The sequence below is a fragment of the Gossypium hirsutum genome, chromosome D02, assembly GCF_007990345.1.
Source record: "Gossypium hirsutum isolate 1008001.06 chromosome D02, Gossypium_hirsutum_v2.1, whole genome shotgun sequence".
NCBI classification, from domain to species: Eukaryota; Viridiplantae; Streptophyta; class Magnoliopsida; order Malvales; family Malvaceae; genus Gossypium; species Gossypium hirsutum.
In genome coordinates, this window is record NC_053438.1 from 65,103,665 (window position 1) to 65,125,524 (window position 21,860).

General features: G+C 33.0%; 4 protein-coding genes across 8 annotated transcripts; 2 read left to right on the forward strand and 2 right to left on the reverse strand.

Moving 5' to 3' along the window:
• Positions 1-5,379: 5,379 nt before the first annotated feature.
• LOC107909268 (DDB1- and CUL4-associated factor 13) lies at positions 5,380-10,354 on the forward strand. The gene is made up of 16 exons (XM_016836735.2): positions 5,380-5,695; positions 5,777-5,888; positions 5,990-6,017; positions 6,213-6,311; positions 6,444-6,513; positions 6,654-6,688; positions 6,793-6,867; positions 6,958-7,053; positions 7,751-7,814; positions 8,097-8,150; positions 8,349-8,434; positions 8,519-8,579; positions 8,673-8,737; positions 8,825-8,930; positions 9,571-9,659; positions 9,914-10,354. The coding sequence occupies exons 1-16, from the start codon at positions 5,540-5,542 to the stop codon at positions 10,074-10,076; spliced, it is 1,359 nt and encodes a 452-aa protein (XP_016692224.1). The 5' UTR covers positions 5,380-5,539; the 3' UTR covers positions 10,077-10,354.
• Positions 10,355-12,949: 2,595 nt separating this feature from the next.
• LOC107909270 (nuclear cap-binding protein subunit 2) lies at positions 12,950-15,488 on the reverse strand. 2 transcript variants are annotated; one of them, XM_016836741.2, is made up of 8 exons: positions 15,327-15,488; positions 15,013-15,236; positions 14,782-14,920; positions 14,569-14,602; positions 14,211-14,321; positions 13,580-13,642; positions 13,394-13,500; positions 12,950-13,311 (listed from the first exon to the last, which is right to left on the reverse strand). In XM_016836741.2, exons 1-8 carry the CDS (start codon positions 15,342-15,344, stop codon positions 13,237-13,239), a joined length of 771 nt encoding a protein of 256 aa, XP_016692230.1. In that variant the 5' UTR covers positions 15,345-15,488; the 3' UTR covers positions 12,950-13,236. The 2 variants fall into 2 exon arrangements, with proteins under 2 accessions (XP_016692230.1, XP_016692231.1); XM_016836742.2 differs by having other exon boundaries at positions 13,589-13,642; positions 15,327-15,487.
• A 52-nt stretch (positions 15,489-15,540) lies between these two features.
• LOC107909271 (protein NUCLEAR FUSION DEFECTIVE 6, mitochondrial) lies at positions 15,541-18,238 on the forward strand. Of its 3 annotated transcripts, none has more exons than XM_016836744.2 (3): positions 15,541-15,865; positions 15,958-16,079; positions 17,148-18,238. In XM_016836744.2, the coding sequence occupies exons 1-3, from the start codon at positions 15,720-15,722 to the stop codon at positions 17,165-17,167; spliced, it is 288 nt and encodes a 95-aa protein (XP_016692233.1). In that variant the 5' UTR covers positions 15,541-15,719; the 3' UTR covers positions 17,168-18,238. The 3 variants fall into 3 exon arrangements, with proteins under 3 accessions (XP_016692233.1, XP_016692234.1, XP_016692232.1); XM_016836745.2 differs by having other exon boundaries at positions 15,553-15,865; positions 18,035-18,238; XM_016836743.2 differs by having other exon boundaries at positions 15,573-15,865; positions 17,986-18,238.
• On the reverse strand, positions 18,235-20,573 carry LOC107909269 (reticulon-like protein B18). 2 transcript variants are annotated; one of them, XM_016836740.2, is made up of 7 exons: positions 19,852-20,573; positions 19,578-19,731; positions 19,271-19,481; positions 19,095-19,164; positions 18,932-18,997; positions 18,721-18,843; positions 18,235-18,629 (listed from the first exon to the last, which is right to left on the reverse strand). In XM_016836740.2, the coding sequence occupies exons 1-7, from the start codon at positions 20,381-20,383 to the stop codon at positions 18,490-18,492; spliced, it is 1,296 nt and encodes a 431-aa protein (XP_016692229.2). In that variant the 5' UTR covers positions 20,384-20,573; the 3' UTR covers positions 18,235-18,489. The 2 variants fall into 2 exon arrangements, with proteins under 2 accessions (XP_016692229.2, XP_016692227.2); XM_016836738.2 differs by having other exon boundaries at positions 19,825-20,571.
• Positions 20,574-21,860: the final 1,287 nt, after the last annotated feature.

A 21,860-nucleotide genomic window follows, 5' to 3' on the forward strand; every position in this document is an offset into this window, starting at 1 on the left:
ATATCGATTTTGAAGAACCAAATCTTCACACGATTTTGAAGAACCAAATTAATATTATATCTTTTACAGTAGTTAATCTAAACCTTAAACCATAAACTTAAACCCTAAAACCCTAAACTCATAAACCTTTAACACATAACCTTTAAACCTTAAACCCCAACTTTTGTACCATAAACCATAACCCCTAAATCTATAATCCATAAACCTTAAAATGGTAACACCTAAACCTTAAATTCTAAACCATATACCCTAAACTATAGTGATAATTAATTCAATATTTTAAAATTAATATTATCTCTTTTACGATTATATAATAAATTATTTAATATATAAACTAAAAAAATCAGTAATGTATCCAAAAAACTTTAAAATGCCGCTAAATCCCCGAAAGCTTAGAAACGGCACCGTTGGGCTTATGTTTTTTTGCGGCGCTTCCCCAAAAACGCCGCTAAAGACCTGAGCATTAGCGGCGCTTTCTTAAAAACACCGCTAAATCCTCGAGAGCTCATAAAACGGCGTTGTTGGGCTTAGGTTTTTTTTCGGCGCTTTCCCAAAAACGCCACAAAAGACCTGAGCTTTAGCCGCGCTTCCTTAAAAACGCCGCTAAATCCCCGAGAGCTCAGAAAACGACGTCGTTGGGCTTAGGTTTTTTTGCGGTGCTTTCCCAAAAACACCACTAAAGACCTGATCTTTAGCGGCGCTTCCTTAAAAACGCTGCTAAATCCCCGAGAGCTCAGAAAACGACGTCGTTGGGCTTAGGTTTTTTTGCGGCGCTTTCCCAAAAACGCCACTAAAGACCTGATCTTTAGCGGCGCTTCCTTAAAAACGCTGCTAAATCCCCGAGAGCTCATAAAACAACGTCGTTGGGCTTAGGTTTTTTGCGGCGCTTTCTGGAAAACGCCGCTAATAATCGATCTTTAGCGGCGTTTTTTGTCTAAACGCCGCTAAAAGCTTGTTTTGGTGTAGTATGTTATCTCTCAAGTACAATTAGGGAGATGTTTTATCTTGAGCATCGGACAAGACCCAAGTAGAATATATATTAAATCTATTTATGAATTTATTCACTTGTGACATTCATAGTGTGACATACGTTAATCCTGAGTAGATGATGGACTATATATGTGACTCATATACATTAATGTGAGTAAAAATATGAGTTCAAATAGATAAGAAAATGAAAGTTAATGTATTAGGTATATGGCTTCCATAGTGTGTAGCACCATTCACAATAGTGGAATTCATAGTCCAACTAATGGGTAAATGATCCTCTCATCAGTATTACATTATAGATAGAAAGTAAATATGGTTATGATTCATTTGTCATTGTTATAAATGACTTGATTACTATTTGATAGTAATTGGCTTTTCATGAAGAAAGATGTAATAGTCACCATGAGATCAAATAAGATTATATTAGGAAAACAATTTTATCTAAAAGATATTGAGGATATCCTATGAGGGTAACACACTTATGAAAATGTCATTGAACAAACATTTATTGAGTAGCTTTCGTAACAATATGCAATTAGGGAGAGCTCAATCATGATACTATAGTGAAATGACTTCATGACTGAATAAGTTTATAATTAATAGGCGAAAGACTGAAACTTAATTAGAAACTATTTGAGCCCGAATGATATATATCCAATCAATCCATCTACTAGCCCGTTGAAACAAAAAATGAATTACATATAGAACTAAATGAACAAAAATGATGAAGTCGGAGAAATGGATCGCTTTCATAAATAAATGTGTTTTCTCACTAAGTATAGAAATTATTTGAGATCTAATTTAAGATTCTCAATTTATTATTTAATTAATTATAATTAAATAATTGAAGTTTGAAAATAAAATAAAATAAATTAGTCATCATGAATCCATTGAATATTGAAATTAAATATATTTCATCATAGATTCTTTTACGTTAAAGTCGTCATGACTTTAACGGAATTACGATTTGGTTGAGAAACTTATTTAATTGAGAAATTATTTAAATTAATAATATTGATTTTGTGAATAGAAAACAAATATTGGGTTGAATTAAATTATAAAGTATTTAGTCAAAAGTTCAAGAAACACATATAATTAGACGAAATACATGAGAGGCCCTATTCCCCTCATTTTACATGTCAAGGGTGACAACCCTAGTGTTTTTATCTAGGGTGTGCCACTGCCCTATTCTAGTTAGACTAAAAGAGTGTTATGCTATTAAATAAACATTATTTGTGTTATGCTTATTCTACTAGGATTCTTTAATCTCTCCTTATAAATAGATGACATAAGTAGAACTATTAACACATAAGTTCCATATATTGTTATTTTGTTAGAAAGTAATGAAAATTTATTTTCTTAGAATAAATTTTATTTTCAGAAAATGATAATTTCTACCGATTTTATTGAGGGAATTACTTTCCTACTGAAACTAACAAATTATTTTTGGTTCTTGTTGTTCAAGCTCATGCTTGACACAATTTGCGATATGAGGAGAGCGAAGAAGTTCGTTCGGTTGAAAGCAAGAACATTTTGGATCTGTCTCGCACAAAATATAAGTACCTTTCGGTAGAAAGTTTATTATTATAAATATCACAAATTGATTCGATTTTAAAAATTTTTAAACTTCCGCTATAACACTAAACTGTTTTCATAACCAAAATTTTTCAAGATATAGTCCATTGTATAAAAAATAATATTAAATGAGATAATGTCACATTTGGTACATGTACTTTCATAAAATATCTAATGTGATATCTAAACTATCAAAATATGTTTTATTATGGTACCTGTACTTTCATAAAATGTCAAATGTGATACCTGCACTTTGAAAATGTTCAATATGGTATTTGAACTATCAATATGTATGGTACTTGGTCTTTCATAAAATGTCAAATGTAGTATTTGCACTTTGAAAATATCCAATATGGTATTTGAACTATCAATATATGCTTTATTATGGTACTTGGTGTTAACATCGTTAATAGATTACTAAACGAGCCAGTGAAAAATTAACACGTAGAATTTTATTTTTCTAAATTATCAAATTCACATGAATAATATAACGTTGTGTGAGAAACTAAATAAAAAAACAAATTAAATTTAAAAATAACTAAAAATATGATTTCAAATCGTTTGAACCCATCTCATACCCAATATTGTATAAAAAAATCATACAATAATAAAACACTTAAAGTTTACATTGAATTAATTTATATTTAAATTAATATATTTCCATTAACGAAAAATATTACTTTAATTTTAAATAAAAAAATTAATTATTTATACAACAGGTAACTTTATATTTCATATAAAATTTTATAAACAACACATTTATATAATATAATATAAGTATAATTGTATTAATTATATATTATCTATGAATTATTATGGTAAATTTATTCACTATCAAAAAATAATAATTGAATAAGGAAGAGCTTAATTTATTATTTATTATTTATTATAGTTTGTACAAATATTTTAATAATGATTAGAAAATATTTTAGTAGCAATATATTTGAATGATGAAAATAATTGATATATATATGTTGTTTATGTTTATTATTTCTTATTTTAAATAATGTTGCTTTGTATTAATTATATGGAGTAAAATTATATTCTACATTAAATATGGTAAAAAAATGCTTTAATTATAATTTTTGAATTTTTTATTGAAGTATTTGATTTGTTAAATAAATTAATATATTTTAATCATATTTAAAAGTTTAAATAATAATTATCACTTCAAATTAATTACAATAATTAAAAAATTATTTTAAAATCTAATTAAACAATTAAATGTGTAAAATAATGTGTAAAGCCAGTGACTTTAGAAACTAGTTTAATTATAATATTAATTTTAAAATGATTTTTTCTTTTATATTTTAGTCAAATTTTCATTAAAATATTCTCAATTATGGTTATTAATTAATTAATTTTGATTTATATTTTTATTGATCTAAAAGACAGAAGTGTTTAGAAAGCCACTTAAAAATTGAATTTAAATTTAATTGCGTATAATTATACAAATGTGACCTATTTGAGTAACTATTATGTTGGTGGATTCCACTGGATCAGGTGTAATTTGAGACACTCTCTAATTCTTATGGGGAGAATAAGAATTGAAGTGATTATGCAACTAATCACACCATTTAATTTTAAATTAAGTTATAAATTTTTATATTGTAAACATGAATATGTATGAATGTTTGGGATGATTATGACCAAAGATTTCTTATATCATAAATACTAAAAAATTATACTATAAAAATAATTTATTGTAATTTATAAAGTATTATAATATATTTGTTTATAAATAGAAGTTATTGTCGAGAAGTATGGACATAACTTATTTATATGTTCATGCTATATAATATAAAAAATTTATGCTTATTCGTAAAAAAAAACATATTATAGTTTATCATAACTTATTTGTAAAAATACTTTATGACAAAAAAATATTATTTTCAAGTGTTATGAAAGTTATTAGACACTAAGTTTATAAAAGGTTTTATGATTAAAGCTATATACTATTTACACCGTGAATTCAAATATTATATGATAGATGTTAATTATACAAATACAAAAGGTTTTATTGTACATATAGTAAGGTATGATACCATTTGAGAGAACAGAGTTAGACACAAGTATCAGGGATGGCTCGCGAACTTTTTAATGAAACATTTAAAGCTTCCAAATATGGTTGAGAGAACATTTGTTATTCTAAAAAAAATATTTCCCATACTTGCAACGCCATCTTGGTATGACATAAAAAAAAAGGTTGGATGCTACTAGCATGTTTCATATTTCAAAGCTTCATTTGTAAGTGGATTTGAGATGATTTGTACTTCAAATAGTACATGGAAAAAAAGATTTTGGTAATCTTAATAATACAAATTCAAATTTAGATGATGGAGAACTCGGCCAAAGAGTAACATTTGATGAAAATGAGCTTATGTTAAATATTAAAGAGGGAATGATCTAACAAATATGTAACACTAGAATAATTAGATAGAAGTGTAGCTATTTATTTTTATTAGTAATCGTATTATCAACCACTCTTTTGACAAACATGATACATATGATGGTTTGGTTTTAATTTTTGTTACTTGTTTAGAATTTTTTTTATCGTGCTAATAATTTTTATAGTCATTAATATTTTTAAAAAATATAAATTATGTAATTATAATTTGTAGTACTAAACATGATATAAAAATTATAATATAATTACACTCGTTAGTGAAACATGTCAAGATAATTATAATTCTTTGTAATTAAAAGTGAATATAATTATTAACCTAATAATTACAATTTTTGTTTAATTACTCTGCTGTCCATATAGACCTAAAAAACTGATTTGCTCGTATTGGGCTTTTATCTAACTGAACCCTGCCTATCTAGTTAAACTGAAATCTACTCACTGTTTGGCCCTGCTTTTCTCTGTCTTCTAGTTCTAGGGTTTTAGTTTCCATTCCATAAGGGTTTTGTTTTCTGAGGACCGAGATTCTCTGAAGAAAGAGAGGGAGAGAGAAAGAGGAAGGGAAAGAAAATGAAGGTGAAAGTAATATCACGTTCTACAGATGAGTTCACTCGAGAACGAAGCCAAGATCTGCAGAGGGTGTTTCGTAATTTCGACCCCAGCTTACGATCCCAAGAGAAAGCCGTCGAGTACGTCCGAGCTCTTAACGCTGCCAAATTGGACAAGGTAAATTATCAATTTCGGATTGAATTAGTTTGATTTTTTTAAAATTTGAAATTTCACTCAACGTTTGATTTCTTAGTTTAGATATTTGCAAGGCCCTTTATTGGAGCTATGGATGGGCATAGAGATTCCATTAAGTGTATGGCAAAGAACCCAAATTACTTGAAAGCAATTTTTTCTGGTTCTGACGACGGAGGTAATATATATATTCCATCTCTTTAGTACCAAATTTTAATGCCATCGTAAGACTAAGTTATTGCAAAAGATTCTAACTTCTCATCTCCCATCTTTTTGCAGATATCCGACTTTGGGATTTAGCTTCCAGGTATTCGTAGTACATTTTTCTTTACAATTTTAATGTCGTATTATAATGATTGGTAGCTGTAGTGGTTTCAAATATCATTTTTATTAACTTATCTTATTCTTCTCCTTTGATGGATTTTTGGTAGGTTTTATATTGTTACATTATCATTTAAAATGCATTGCAATTTGCATTTATTTTTGAAATTTTGATTTGAAGGCGAACACTTTGTCAATTTCCTGGTCACCAAGGTGCTGTACAAGGTTTGACAGTATCAACAGATGGAAGCATTCTTGTATCATGTGGCAGTGATTGCACGTAAGACAAATTTCGATAGCTGAAGTTGATTTTTGATCTGTAGTGACAGTTGATTAATCTGGAACTTAAACACATGTACTATCTCTAAGTATCACCTAAATTTTCTCACTGTTATTTCTTTTCTTTTTTCAGTGTTAGGCTCTGGAATGTTCCTGATGCTAATCTTGCAGATTCAGATAATCTTTCCGATAATTCAGCTAAGGTATGTCTTTTTACAATATTCTCATATTTCTACAAAAGCAAAGATTTCTTCCTCTCTTCATCCCCTTTTTACTTTCTATCTTTTTTGATCAAGTATTCCATTGTTATCATTCTAAAATATCTACAACTTGTATTGTTCAGCCAGTAGCAGTTTATGTTTGGAAGAATGCATTCCGGTAAGGATCATGACATTCAGAAATTATCAATATTCTTTCAGCCTTTCCTTCTTGCGTTTTTTTCTCCTCCTTAGGTGTAAATTGTAACGTTTATTTTTCTTCAGGGCTGTTGATCACCAATGGGATGGTGATCTCTTTGCCACAGCTGGTGCTCAAGTAGATATATGGAATCACAATAGGTTTTGATCTCAACATATCTTATTCTTTTTCCTTCTGCAGTATGCTGATTTATATATTTATTTTATGTGAATGTGGCTTTCTTTAATTAGGTCTCAGCCAGTGAACACTTTTGATTGGGGAGCAGACACAACTATATCTGTTCGATTTAATCCAGGAGAGCCAAATATCTTGGCAACATCAGCTAAGTATGTGTAGATGCTTGTTTCTGGTTACAATATTATGTGGTTGATGAAAATGGAAAATGCATGTAATGCTAGAACCTTTCAGTTTTCAAATCTCATATGTTCTGTCCCAAGAAAGTTAAAATAGATGATTGAAACAGAATGATGATGTTCATATGGGTAAATCAAGTTATACTAAATGTAATCTAGTAGCTCATGTTTCAGCCTTCCTTACTTTAAGTATAAATTAAAGATGAAATTAGAGGGAGCCACATTGTAGTGGTGAGATCCGTAATGTCAACTAGCTTGGCTTTTAGAGACACCAAAACAGTGTAGTGTAGTCTTCTAATAACATATTTATCTACCATTGGGTTCCCATGACACACTATGTACTTGTTTATTTCTTTCTCTGACAGCTGCTGAGTAAGTGTCATTTTATATTGCTATTATTGATGCTTTCCATCAAAATAGGTAGTTGAAAATGTATGACCTTTTTGTTAATTTAAATATGATTTATGGTATCCTTTAATCTAAGGGATTTTATGGGTGATGGTATGTCATTAACTTTTGAAATATGCTTCAAGCCAGTGGTGTGGTGTTGAAAACGTTTTCCGTGTTTTGGCATCCTGAAAATATATTTTCTCCTTTTCAATGTTCTAGTATGTATTATATGTATTATAAAGAGTATATGATTATTTGCATATATTTTTTCCGTTTTTAGTGATCGGAGCATAACATTGTATGATCTGCGGATGTCATCCCCGGCAAGGAAAGTTATTATGAGGGTAATTCTCGACACTGTTGAGTATGAAAACATGGAACTGGTATTCTTGCTTGAGAGGATAAAAAGTCGGATAATTTTTTGGTCCTTTTTTATCTAATTATAAATTGTGGTAGTTTTCCTTAAAAGAGATGTATAACTTGTTAAATGTAGATTTCTGAAGAGCTCAGCAGAATACTTTCTTTCAGTGGTTAATATTTGGAACTTTGCTTTTAGTGATAGCTTTTCAGTAATACTGTAAAATCAGTGATTCGTCAAAGGGAATCTGACTTTTATTTTGTTGCAGACGAAAACCAATTCTATTGCTTGGAACCCAATGGAGCCTATGAACTTCACCGCGGTAAGTGTGACAAGTTGAAGTGTCCTTCCATTTACTTATAGAAGCTTCTTTGATCTTTAAGATTTCTGCCAAATCTTGTCTGTTAGTTGATCTTTTTGGCAGCATTACTCCACCCATCGAAAAAGAGCAAAAATGAGAAATAGGAAGAAAAGGAAAAAGGAACGAATTATTTGTTCTGAAGAGCTCTTTTAAATGCAGGCAAATGAGGATTGCAATTGCTACAGCTATGATGCCAGAAAGCTGGAGGAGGCCAAGTGTGTGCACAAAGATCATGTTTCTGCAGTGTATGACCTATTTTTAGTCTTGTTACTTTATGTTTAAGTAATATATTTTCTTGAAAATATTAAGTTCTTCCTTTTTTCTTCCAGAATGGATATTGATTTCTCACCAACTGGTCGGGAATTTGTAACTGGATCTTATGATAGAACAGTGAGTCTTTCTTTTCTTATTTCTAATTCAATTGCAGCATTGTTTTTGTTCATCAGGGCCATTGTTAGTGTCTAAACGAACTTTTTTCTACAGGTCAGAATTTTCCAGTATAATGGTGGTCACAGTCGAGAAATCTACCATACGAAGAGAATGCAAAGGTTTAGTTTCTAATAATTTAGATAATAATAATCTGTCTGTTTATTGAATCTGTTATTGTTTGCTGATCAATTTTCCTCTCCTTTTAGGGTATTCTGTGTGAAGTATAGCTGTGATGCCAGTTATGTCATTTCGGGAAGTGATGATACTAACCTTAGGCTCTGGAAAGCTAAAGCATCAGAACAATTGGGAGTGGTAAGAATCTATTCATTTCACATGATTCATTGGGGTTTCTACATTTAGGTCATATTACCTAGCGTCTGAGAAATTTGTTGAGGTTGTCTTATCAATGGAATCAGCATTTATAACAGAGAATATTTGGTCTATTTAGACTCCAAGACTTTGTGATGTAGCTTTAGGCTTTGCTTCGTAGAGTGGAAAGAAAATTGGAAAGATGGAAAATTGATGGAGTAGAAAGATAGACAATATGCATTTTTCTTTTCATTTGGTGCTTGGTAGGAAAGATGTAAAAATTGAAAGAAAAAGTAAGTTCTTCCCTTCATTGCTTGGTAGAGTTGAAAAATAAGAGGAAAGGAAAAGAAACTTTGAAAAATGCATAAATCTGAACTAACATACATCCCTTATTTTCTCTGTTCTTATCATTTCAATTTGGCATGGTTTGTTTTATGCATTAGGATGGAAAATGATCATCTCTCTAACTTTTTCCTCTCACTTCTCTTTCCTACCGAGCACACTCAAAAATTATTTTCTTTTCACTGCTTCCTTCTAGCCTTTTACTTTTACTTAACCAACGAATTCCATTCTTCTGCCTGAAAAGTAATTTCTCTTATTGTATCTCACTTAAATATCTCATCCATTCTTCTGCTTTATGCAGGTACTTCCAAGGGAAAGAAAGAAACATGAGTATCTTGAAGCTGTTAAGAATCGTTACAAGCATCTGCCTGAAGTTAAGCGTATTGTGAGGTAAATTGAATCTGAAGAGACTTGGTTCACGTTTATAAACTTGTGGCAATGTCAATAAAATACCCATATTTGACTTCCTTTTTTTAGGGAGTTCCCCTAGGGTGGACATTTTAAGGATTTTAAAACTATGCACTAGGAAATTTATCTGTTAAGCCCTATTTTATCAACTTAGATAAATGAACTTAGGCACAAGAGAATTAGTAGTGATTTTGTAGTAAGTTCTTAATGCTCCTGTATTGGTTATGATTATGCAGGCACAGGCACTTGCCAAGACCAGTTTACAAGGCAGCCAACCTCAGACGCACTATGATTGAAGCAGAAAGAAGGAAAGAACAAAGAAGGAAAGCTCACAGTGCCCCTGGAAGCATTGTGACTGAACCAGTTCGTAAAAGAAGAATAATCAAAGAGGTTGAGTGAGTTGTCCTGTGGAACTTCCTTGAACAAGCATCAGCACTGCATATCTGCAGTTCTCTGTTGCCGAATGTTAGTTGATTGCAATTCCTGAATTTCGTGACTTTTGAGCTCGACCCTCAACTAAATGTAGGTTGTAGTAAGCTGAGGCAGCTTCTTTTTGTTTCAATTCACAATTTTGTCACACAAAAAGTTGATAGATGTATTTGTAATTGTAATGAATATTATAATCTGGTTTTAAGGCTTATTAACGAATGAAAAAATGGATACTGGGCTTCATTCAATTTCAGTTGGCTTGTTTGCCTTTTTGGGCATTTTGTTATCCATCGATGTTCTGTCTCTCGGATAAGCTAAACTTTCAGCCGTCCAAAGGTGCGGGGCATAGCTCGCTACATTTAAAGACTGGTAAATAACAATAGGAAAGAGTAAATGAAACAAGTGATGGTTACTTGCTGCAGATTATAAGTAAACAACTACAAGTCAAGGCAAACTAAGATACATCTTAGGACATTGTCGCTATCTCCAGGAATGGCAAGACTAGATACAAGGATTCTGCACCGGCGTTCTTCTAACGGGACGGATTTTTTTGGGTAAATATTTGCTTCGGTTTTGCTCTACTCTGCCTTTTAAACTTTTTTTTACCCAGAAATATTCAGTGCATCTTTTAATATATATAATGTGTACTAAAAACACATATACACACTAAATTATAGTACACGTGCAATGTTTGTGCGTTCACAAAATGTTGAATATAGTATTTGTACTTTAAAAATATTCAATGTGATATTTAAATTATCAATAAGTGTTTTATTATTGTACTTGTACTTTTATAACATGTCTAATATGGTAGCGGTACTTTGAAATGTCCAATGTGGTTCCTGAACTATCAATATGTTTTTGTTATGGTAGCTAATGTTAACAACGTTAATGAATTGTTAAATCAATCAATAAAAATTTAATAGTAAAATTCTTTTTATTAATCATCGAATCCACATGGATAATATATTATTCTTTAAAAACTAAAAAAAACAAAAAAAAAAACAAATAACAAACAACTAAACATATCATTAATAAAAAATAAATAAATACTAAACTTACATGAGCAAAAATCTTCTTTTTAAGTAAATAGTCATCTTCAAAGCATATTCCATTTGAAATAATATTTTAATTTATTTTTAAACAAAATTATTTTATTATCCATGAAAGTGTACTTTCATGTAAATTAGTATTGACTGCTTTTTTTATTAACCCTATGGTTAGGTATTTTTTTTATTCTATGTAGTTTTCACATAATGTTATATTATTCGTGTGGACTTAATTTGGAAAAAATTCTACTTGTCAATTTTTCATTAACTAGTTTAGCGATTCACTAACGATGTTAACACCAGGTACTATAATAAAACACATTGATAATTCAAGTACCATATTAAACATTTTCAAAGTACAAGTATTACAAAATTGGACATTTTACGAAAGTACATGTATAATAATAAAAGGCTTAATGTCAAATTTGGCCACTAACGTTTACATGTTTTGTCAAAATGGCCCTAATTGTATTTTTGAGCCTTTTTTGGTCATCAACCTTTGTTCTTTTTTCAACCTGCTTTTTCTAATAGATTTAATGAAAGTACCATTAAAAAAGTTAATGGGGATGATGTGAAATTTCATATTTGAAATATTTCTAATTAGATATCATTTATTACTTAAATAACCCAATAAGATAATTACACGCGAAAAATAATAAAATTTATAATACATTAAATTAAAAAAAAACTCTTAATTTAAAGAAAATAAACATAATTATCTAAAAAAATTAATTCAGTAGAAAAACTTCTCAGTAAACATATGTACGAAAGGTTGAAACCTTTTGAAAGAAAAGAAAAATTGAAATCTTCAAATTATTCATTAAATATGTTAGAAAAAACAGACTGATAAAAAGAACAAAGGTTGATGGCCAAAAAAGGCTTAAAAATACAATTAGGACTATTTTGACAAAACATATAAACATTAGTGGCTAAATTTATCAGTAAGCCATAATAAAACACATATTGATAGTTTAAGTATCACATTAGACATTTTCAAAGTAAAAATACCACATTGAATATTTTATGAAAGTATAGGTACCAAATATGACATTATCTAATATATAATAAATAAATAAATTTTAGGAAGTAACATAACAAATAAATTATGTTTTAATTAAAATGATAGTTAAATATAATGGCGTGTTGGGTCCAACTTTAATTTTCATCGTGTACATTTTTCTATATTTTACGACTTGGTGACATCAACTTGGTCAATCTTTTAAATAATAGTATAAATATAGATACATACGAGGGTGAAAATTTAAAATATATTAAAATTATGTTTAAATATATAAAATTTAAAATACTCAATTAAAAACAGTTTTAGATATGTATGAAGATGGATGTTTTTGAGATCCATGCAAGAAAGGGAGGCGAAGATGGATAAAACAATCCTCAGGCTCACGCCTAATCTACTACATTATCATCCCCATCCATCTCCTATACAAAATACCAGTTTGTTTGGGATAAGCGGTGCAATTTTCCCTTACCATCTGTACACGATACTCGGTAGCCCTGCCTAATACTCTATTGTTCCTCCAAAGTTAAGTTGACCGGAGATAGACAGCTTGGATAGGAGAATCCAGACTTTAACCTGTTCTTTGTAGGACCCCGAGTCTTGGACTCAGTGTAGTAAGTTTCGCACCGGTCAAATAGTAAACCAGTGAACCAACTCCCTTTTCCATGCGGAGAATAAGAATGGCCTGCTGTCTTACACTTGCATCCCATTTCATCTGTTGAAAAACAACATTTCTAGCCATGGCTCTCAATTGAAAAGCAGAATCAAGGACGATATAACAACAGATATCAGATTAGTTGTCAAAAAAAAATAAATAAAAAAGAAATACAATGCTTGACCTTTAAACATGCAACAAATGCCCAAAACCAACATCTAATCTAAAAGACAGCTGCAGCATACTGCCCTACATAACAACTGAAGCGCTAAAGCAGCATTTGGTGTCCTACCAATTGTACCAAGAAAACTCCTCATTGTTCTGTGTCTGGAGCACCTCTTAACAAATGCATAAAAACACCAAAAACTTACTTCACATATTACACTTAATTAAAACATAATGTATCTATTAAGATCGCCGTTTACGATCATCTTCTTCTTCTTCATCAGAATCACCGCTCTCTCGGAAACGTGGATTCTTCTCCTGTTTGAGTCAAAATTACGGTTTCAAAATATGCAACAAAAAGGATGGATTGCAGAAATTATCATAAAAAGTGAAGCATTACCGGTCTAGCGTCATGGTCAGAGGCTCTCCTGGATTCATGATCCGAGTTTCTCTTTGAGGACTCACGTGCATAGTGGTCATCATCTCGGTGTCGCTTCCGATGGTAATCTGCTTCACCAACAATCAATCAAGTCTATGAATGGCTCAAGCGTATATCAATGTAACAAGAATAATTAGTGCAACTCACAGGTAATACCTCTCCCATGACGATAAGAACCACCATGACCACGGCCCCCTCCATGCCTACCATCTGAAATTACAACATGTCAGTTTAAATCCTTTCTCTGAGCATATTAACACCCAAAACAACATGAGATGCACATTATGGACAAAGAAGCCCATGAACACATAAGAAGTTAAAAGCCATCCAGGAGATTTGCTTCGGAACAAAGGATTAAACTATGCAGGGATCAAATGATATGTAGTAATGAGATTTATATAAACTGAGAAACAAGGGGAAAAAATAAGACCTCACAGCCAAAAGCAAACGAACTATCTATCAAGAATATGAAATTAAGCCTACTTTTCCAAATATGTTCATAAATTACTATAGGAGAGGGTCATTAAGCCTACTTGCATGACAAATCCCATGCCATCCAAACTTACTTTCAAGCATCATAACTAAAATAAATAGGTTTCCAACATTTAACCAAACTAACCAGTGAAAGCCTGTTTCTTCCCACTCAAGCATTTTAAAACAAGGAGAAAACAATAAGCAACATCATGGTTTTATGAGTCAAAAGAAGGAATAATTTTAACCAACACCTCCAAAACTAGAGAGTCTACAGAGCTATATTTAAAAGTCTGTAGGAACTCACAATGAGGGGCCATAACCGGTGGGAATGAGCCCAGTGACCCAGCACCATAATCTACAAGCTGTCTTTGTGCTTCCAACTCTTTTTGAACTAATTTTCCATAACCACCTCTGCGTATAGCACATTAAGGAAGAAGACAATATATGGACAAGAAGACATTCCAAAGGGACCCTAATGCTTTATTTCAACAATCATATTTGTCTATGCATAAGATCTCACGAGATAGGAAACAAGTGATTATCCAAAATTGTGAATCGATTTTAGGCTATCAGTATCAATATACTTATACATGGCAGGTTAGTTTCAGAATAAGATAAGAAACTCTGAGCATTAAATTCCAAACCAACAACAGAAGGGATATCAGGATCGTAATCAGTTCGATATTCATCTCGCACCTGCATAAACACATGAGAAACGGAAGTTTAGCAACACTCTCTCTATCCCATTGTACATATCATAGGTCCATATTACACAAGTCCATAACCATACATCCAATTCAAAAAGCCAAAACAATGCAAAATTTCATTAAAATATGAAATTGGCGCAAGCATTTAGAAAATTGCAGGGAACTCACTTGGCCACCGCTTCGACCACGGCCCCATTGCCTTCCTTCAACAAATCCCCAGTCAAAATCTACACGAATCGGGCGGTCATCAAGGATTGTCCCACTAATGTATTTAACAGCATCCTCTGCATCTTCCCTAGAATAGTACCTGATGAAAAAAAACACCCAATAACCAATTAAGAGCTTTAAAATAAATATTAACATGATTTAGGAGAGGTAAACAAAAGAAGAGAGAGTTACAAGACAAAGCAAAAGCCGCAAGGCGTTTTAGAGTTCTTGTCAAGGCCCATAATAATTTTCTTGATTTCACCGGCTCTAGAGAAAAGCTCATAAACTTGTTCTTCAGTAGTGTAAAAAGACATGTTTCCGATGTAGACGGTTGTCGAATTGAGGAGCGCTTGCTCGAATTCCTCTTGCGAACCATTGAATCTTCTGTCTCGGTACGCTGAAAGCTTAGCTGGGTCCTATAATTTAACAATCCCCCCCAAAAAAGGAGAGAAAATTTATCATTTAACTTATTCACATTGAAAGCAGCTGGGAAGCAAATAAAATACCTTGAACAGAGAAGCCATTGCCTTCTTCAAAAGCTCCCAAAAATTCGTATTGCCTGCATATAACGAATTATAAAGGTCGAAACTTTTGCCCTTGCCCTTGCCCTTGCCCTTGCCCTTGCCCTTGATAAAGAGTACAGCTAAGTACGATGCCTTCTGCAGGCGAATTAAGTATTTATTGGGCCGTAGCTTTTACAAAGAAAAAAGGGGTTTTTTTAGCCTTTGGCCCATTATCTTTTTACCCACTTATCCAACTTAGCTGGCTTCTCTACTTCGCCCGCTCTGGAAAGGCTTCCGAATCCGAATCTAAATCCTTGCAGCAGCAGAAAGAACAAAGAAGAAATATTTTTGGTTATCTAGAATATCTCGACTTCATCTCATTCCACAAAGTTGCCAATGGCATCGATTGGCGCCGCCGCAAGAGCAGTTCTCCGATCAAGTTCTGCTCGCAACGCTGCGGCTCGGCTCGCCCCACAATCTAAAGCTGCACCATCGCAGTTTCGTGTCTCCTCCAGGATTCCTCTTTCCAACTGCATTTGCAGGTACCCCTTTCATCTTAAACTAGCAAAAAGGAAAAAAAAATCAAAGCTTTTTACAGTATATAAAAGGGATTCTTGTTTTTGGGTGCTGAAAGGTGTCCAGTTGAAGCGAGTTTCTGCTTGGAATCGATGCTGCCGTATCACTCGGCGACTGCTTCGGCTTTGATGACTTCGATGCTCACCATTTCTCGCCAAAGCTATGTTTGGCTCTCGGAAGGTATTAAGATTTCAATCTGCTGCCTTATTTGCTTTCTGGGCTTGTTTATTATGAGCTTCAAGAAGAATCGATTTGCTTTATCTTTTTGTTTTGCCTCGTTGTATTTTGCTCAATCTTTTGAAACCACGTCGATACTTGTAAGATGGGTTGATTAGAAAACCGAGTATAAAAACATATATCTGTTGTCTGTTTTTGTTGTGTACCTGTGTTCAATAGAGAAGTGGTCTTGTCACTTTGTCTAAACCATGGACTTGTTATCTGGGATATTATTATTACCTCCTTTTCTTTGGTTTGGTTTTTGGTAAGTAGCATCTCCTAGGTACTTGTTAGTGTTGTCCTAGTAAAACTAAAAGAACTTGTTTGCAGTAGTGGTCTTAGCGAATGCTTAATTCAGTTTTCCTGTGATTTGAGTCATGAATTTTATTTCATGAATAGTGAGACAACATTCAATTAACTTCAAGCTTTTGAGTTAGGCATTGCATCATTCTTAGACTAGACCTACTGTGTTTTTTATTTCGAAGAAGTGATTGAAGACAACATAAATTGAGGGTTAATATTTGTTTTGTGGTTTTTCTCTAGTCTTTTAAGGCTTTCAGTTGAATGCTTCCTCATAAAGACATTCTGTTTTCCTCTACCTGCTTTATCTGTTTCAATAAGAAGTTTCAGTCTAACTTTTTTGATAAGAAGCTCCTTGGTTCTTTACCACATGGACCTTTTATTTTGTTTTAAGATGACAATGATATAACTGTATGCATCTCTTATATTTTGTAGCCCTGGATATTCATGAATGCTATTCATGGAGTTCTTCACATGCTTAATGTGCTCCATCTTAGAAAAAACTTGCTTCTTTTTGCATAAGTAGCCTTGGTCAAACTGCTAAAAAAACTCTCTTTATCTAAATATAATTGTAAACTCATGCATTAGCCCATATTACATCTTTTTGTTATTGTAAAGTTTCAGATATATAGTCCAAATGTTTGACGTAAGCATTTCAGTTGATTGGAATTGATATAAGAATAAATCCAATGTAATCAATAAGGAGCTTACTGATAATTTCTGTTCAATCAGCTTGCAATGATGATGTGTGACTAATGTTCAGAGGATTGGAGCTAGTTTAATGCACTCAATTCTCCCTTCTAAGAGTGTCTGCGGATAAAATAGAAGTTTTCAATGAGCTGATGAGGAGCCAAGTCGAATTTCCTAGTCTTTCAAACCTAGATGGACCAGTAGATGGCATTACGCTTTAGTTCCTAAAATGTGCTAATACTTTCTGTCAGTTATTTGTGTTGCCTTTTGTAGCTCATAGACAATTAATGTGAAATGAATCATAGATTATTGATAATATGATTTTAATGTATCACATTCATGCTCATCTTTTATGTCAAATGGTGCAAAAACACATTGACCTGGCTAACCAGACGATGCCATTCTGGAAGCGTATTATTAGTTCTCATTTTCATCATTGTATTTAGCTGAAGGAATGTGAAGTGGTTGTTTGGGTTACATTGGGCTTATATGTCATATCCCTACCTTGGTTATTTTCCTGTTTCAAAACAGTGTGTTTTAACTTAAGGTTTATTTGACACATTTCTTAATTTTGGGTTCTTAATATATCTGGCATTGCCCTCATTGGTATTGTCTAGTTGAACTTGATAACTCTCCAGATTCAGTTTACCCCAGGGGTTGGGGGGGGGTTTCACTCTTGTCCTGAGTGGTTGGATCAGCCCTTTGAAATAGATTAAATAACATTTAATGCATTGGCATGCTTGCTCATTGCTGCCCCACTAACATGCTTGCTATTGTTGGGGTTGAAATCCTAGTATATACCTTTTTTTTTGTTGATTCGTGTTATGCTATGGACCTCATATGGTGTCAAAGCTGATGTAACTTTTCTTTTTTGCTCAAGGAAAAACAAAGACTTCTTTGACAGTACTGACGCAATTTCTTCTTCTTAGGGCTGTAATATCCGCTTAATGTATGACAATTCCAGCTGAGAGGATATTCTTGTTACCTTGTTCCGACTACAACTGCAACCCCACCTGGTCACGGGACTTTAATCTGTTGTTTGTTCCATAAAATATATATTTTGAGAAAAATGATTGTGTTTTGGATGAATTAGCATAGTGTTATTTAATAATTTCAATGCCAGTTTTCATTTAGAGGCTAATCTCTGCCAAATTAAGTAAAATCACCACCTTGCAAGCCCAAGTGTCAATGGCATGAACATGTAGATGATCAAAGGAGAACAAAAGAAACAAATTCCTTCTCTATTATACATGTCAAACTCAAACAAGAATGCATCTTGTTGGTGTTTATTGTTTTTATTCTGTTAAAAATCTGATCAGCCTTAAAAAGAATCCAACTTTATCACAGTAGTTTATTTGTGTTAGGATAAGGGAAAAAAACCAAATTAGTTTTTCTTTGATTCCTCTCCTGCTACCACCAGGGCCTTCTGTGACAGCTCTTGTTCCACTTCTTCGGCCTCCACTTCAACCGAGTCTTGCACTAGATGTTGCCGGCAATACCGGATTATCACCATAGTTATGAATGCTGCGAGACAAATAACTTAAGTTAGCCAATGCAAGGGTGAAGAAAAGATCTCAAAAAATCGTAGCCAAGGTCACTGTTATATTCAACTTACCAGTAAAAATACGGGTTTTAATACTAGAGAGATTCCAAAAGGCTGTTGCTGCTGAAGCTGCCACAAGCTTTTTATGAGAGCAAGCTCCCCATGTTTCCATGCCCCATTCTTTCATGTACTCAGCTGCACACGCACAAATTTACTTCCATAACTAATTTGCAGATACCAAAAAACAAATATTCACGTATTTTGAGAGGTTATTATTGTATACCCTTTTTGTTTATCAGACCAGCGTAGCGAGAGTACAGTTTTGGCACGGAGAAGCTGATGAAAAATCCTGCTCCAAAGCAAACAATGATTCCACTTCAGAATTTTTAGGTAAACACAAACTTCATTAATAAAGATGCATTGGGAGATAGTTTGGATATATATACCAAATGCACATAGTCTCCTCAGGGTTATAATGTGGCCATACTCAGCTCCAAGGAGGAGCAATGGAGCTACCTGCAGGCAGAAAAAAAAGCATGCCTCATATAACCTTCTCCCATTTTGTTATCATCATCATCCTAACCATAAGTCTTGGAATGACATTTGAACTTTGGTGGATCACCTTGAGGGTCATGGATGGTTCCCCAGAGAAGAGTTTTCTCATCTTTGAAATTGCAAAATTTGTAGCTGGAAGAATCAGTTTAGCTAGTCTGAGAAAATCTTCTTCCTTTAGCTTGAACTCATTCATCTTGTCAACATTTTGATATATGGAGTTGGAGAAGAAGGAAACCCCCAAAAACAAAAGACCAATATGAGATATCACCGAGAAAATGCTACAGACATGAACAATATGAGAGTTAGGTAAAAGTGTAGAACTCCAAAGTGAAAATGAATGGAAGATCAAAAGCAGGTGGCCATTGGCATATTACCTAAAAGTAACACCTTTGGTAAAGCAAGAGGATAAGAAACATAAACATCCAAATCCAAACCACAGACTTGATTTTGCAACATCCCTCCACATAACCAGATCACTAATCATCTCCCCCATTCGATCAAGATTACATTTTTCACAATCATCGGCTTCTAGAACCATTAAAAAAAATCAACGAAAGATCAAGAATAAGGTAAAAAAGAGAGCCAAAAACAAGAAAACATAGAAAAAAACATAATGTATACTTGAAGAAGGAAGAGCAGGGACCAAACTGAGTTTCTCCTTCTTTGATTTCCCACTATGCCGCCTTTTCCTTGGTTTCCCCATCTCCTCTCCCAAAACCAAATCCCTATCTTCTCTTAACTCCATCTCCATTCTCCTCCTCGACCTTCTACTGTTCCTAGGGGTCCCACATCCCAAAACACCCGTCTGAGAAGCCCTGCTTTTGCATTTCCTACGAGAACCACCACCTAGCTCCGCCGCACCAACTTCCTCCGCCATTTCGAGCCTATCGGCGAGTCGGGTTCTTGATCTCCTCAGAGGAGATGCAGGGGAGAGAAGCAAAAGTTCTTGGAGAGGCAGAGAGTTGGTAGATGATCGGAGAGAAAGAGGGGATGGCGAAGCTGGAGTAGTTAGTTTCTTGGGGGAAGGCGAAATGTGGTCCAAAGAAAGATGGGGGATGGTGGGTCTTTCTTGTTCTCCGGATTCAACAACAGAGTAGCCGATTCTTGCTAGACGTGAAGCAGATTTGGTGTGAGAAATGGGGTTTGAGCGGTGTGAAGGTGGGGTCGAACTTGGTTCCATTTTGATATCAAAGCTGGAATTAATTGCAAGCAAGATTTCCGGGGGGAGTCAGTGAGAGAAAATCTAGGAGAATTAAAAGAGGACGATGATGTTGGAGGTTGTGCTAGAGAGGGGGTTTTGATTAAGACTTTGGGGCCAAAATTATTTAAGAAATGGAAATAGCCGTTGGAGAAAAGGGAGGGATTTGAGTTCTCCTTTGGAATTTTATTTAACAAAAGGAAATGGGACCTCCACTCTTGCAACGGTTAAATAAACCGACGTTTCCTTTTTACTGGTCAAGGCCAATGCCCATAACCATATAACTCCATCTTTTCGGCTTCCTTATTTTGGATGGTTAGTTGCATTTCAATCAATTTTAGATTGGATTTTATTTAGAGGAGCTCTTGGGTTAAGTCAAATTTTAGGGGCGAACTTAGAAATTTTTTAGGGCTAAAATTAAATTTCAATCAATTTTAGATTGGATTCTATCTAGAAGTACTCGTGGGTCGGGTCAAATTCATGGGCGAAGTTATAAAATTTTTTTAGGGGCCAAAATTAAATTATAATTTTTATGATAATAAAAATGCAATTCCACCATTTTAATAGCCTCTATCTTTATAATTTTTAAAAGATTAAATCAATTTTTTATCATTTTAAGGGGGCTAAAGTGTAATTTTACTTTTACTAATTTAAAATTTTAAAAATTTCAAAAGGCTTAAATGAAAAATTTTTCCTATTTAGGGGGGTCAGGGCCCTACCAACCCCTGGTTTCGCCCCTAATCAAATCTATGCCTTAATGTGGGAGTTGCTGCTAAGTTCAGGTCTCAAATAATGATTTAACCCTAAAAAATATATTGGTGTCACATCTCAAAATTCAACCTAGTAGTTTCGAGGTAGTAGAATCGGGTTATTAAATCGAGGGTTCAAGTTAGATACCAAAATTATGGTCGTAAATAATTAGTTGAGATATCAAAATAGTATAATCATATTTTTATTTTATTAATTGACTTAAAATGAAATTTAATTACGAAGTCTAATTTGAAAATAGTGGGTTTTAATTGAGTTAGGACTTGATTGGAAAAGGGAAGAAACAGGGAGTGACCAAAAGGGTAAATTGCCTAATTTTTGAAAATTAGATTTCTACATGGAGTCTACCACCGTCTTCTTTCTTCTTAAAACCTAAACTCATTTAAATTTTCCTTAAACCTAAATTAGAGAGTTCCTTCAAAATTGACTTATCCTTTTAGATTTATTAACCTCCCCAACACCAAAATAACCCCCCAAATTTAAAGGAAAATCACGTTTTCTTCCCCAATTTTTTCATTGTTCTTCTTAAGTTTAAACCCTGAATTAGAGTTGTAAATCGTCATTTTCATCGAATTAAGGTAATATTATGACTTATTAGGATTAAATAAAGAGTGTTTTTAATTCAAATTAAGTTTTAAAAGATTGTTTGAAGATTTACTTAGATTTAATATTTTTAAAGCAAGCTTGGATT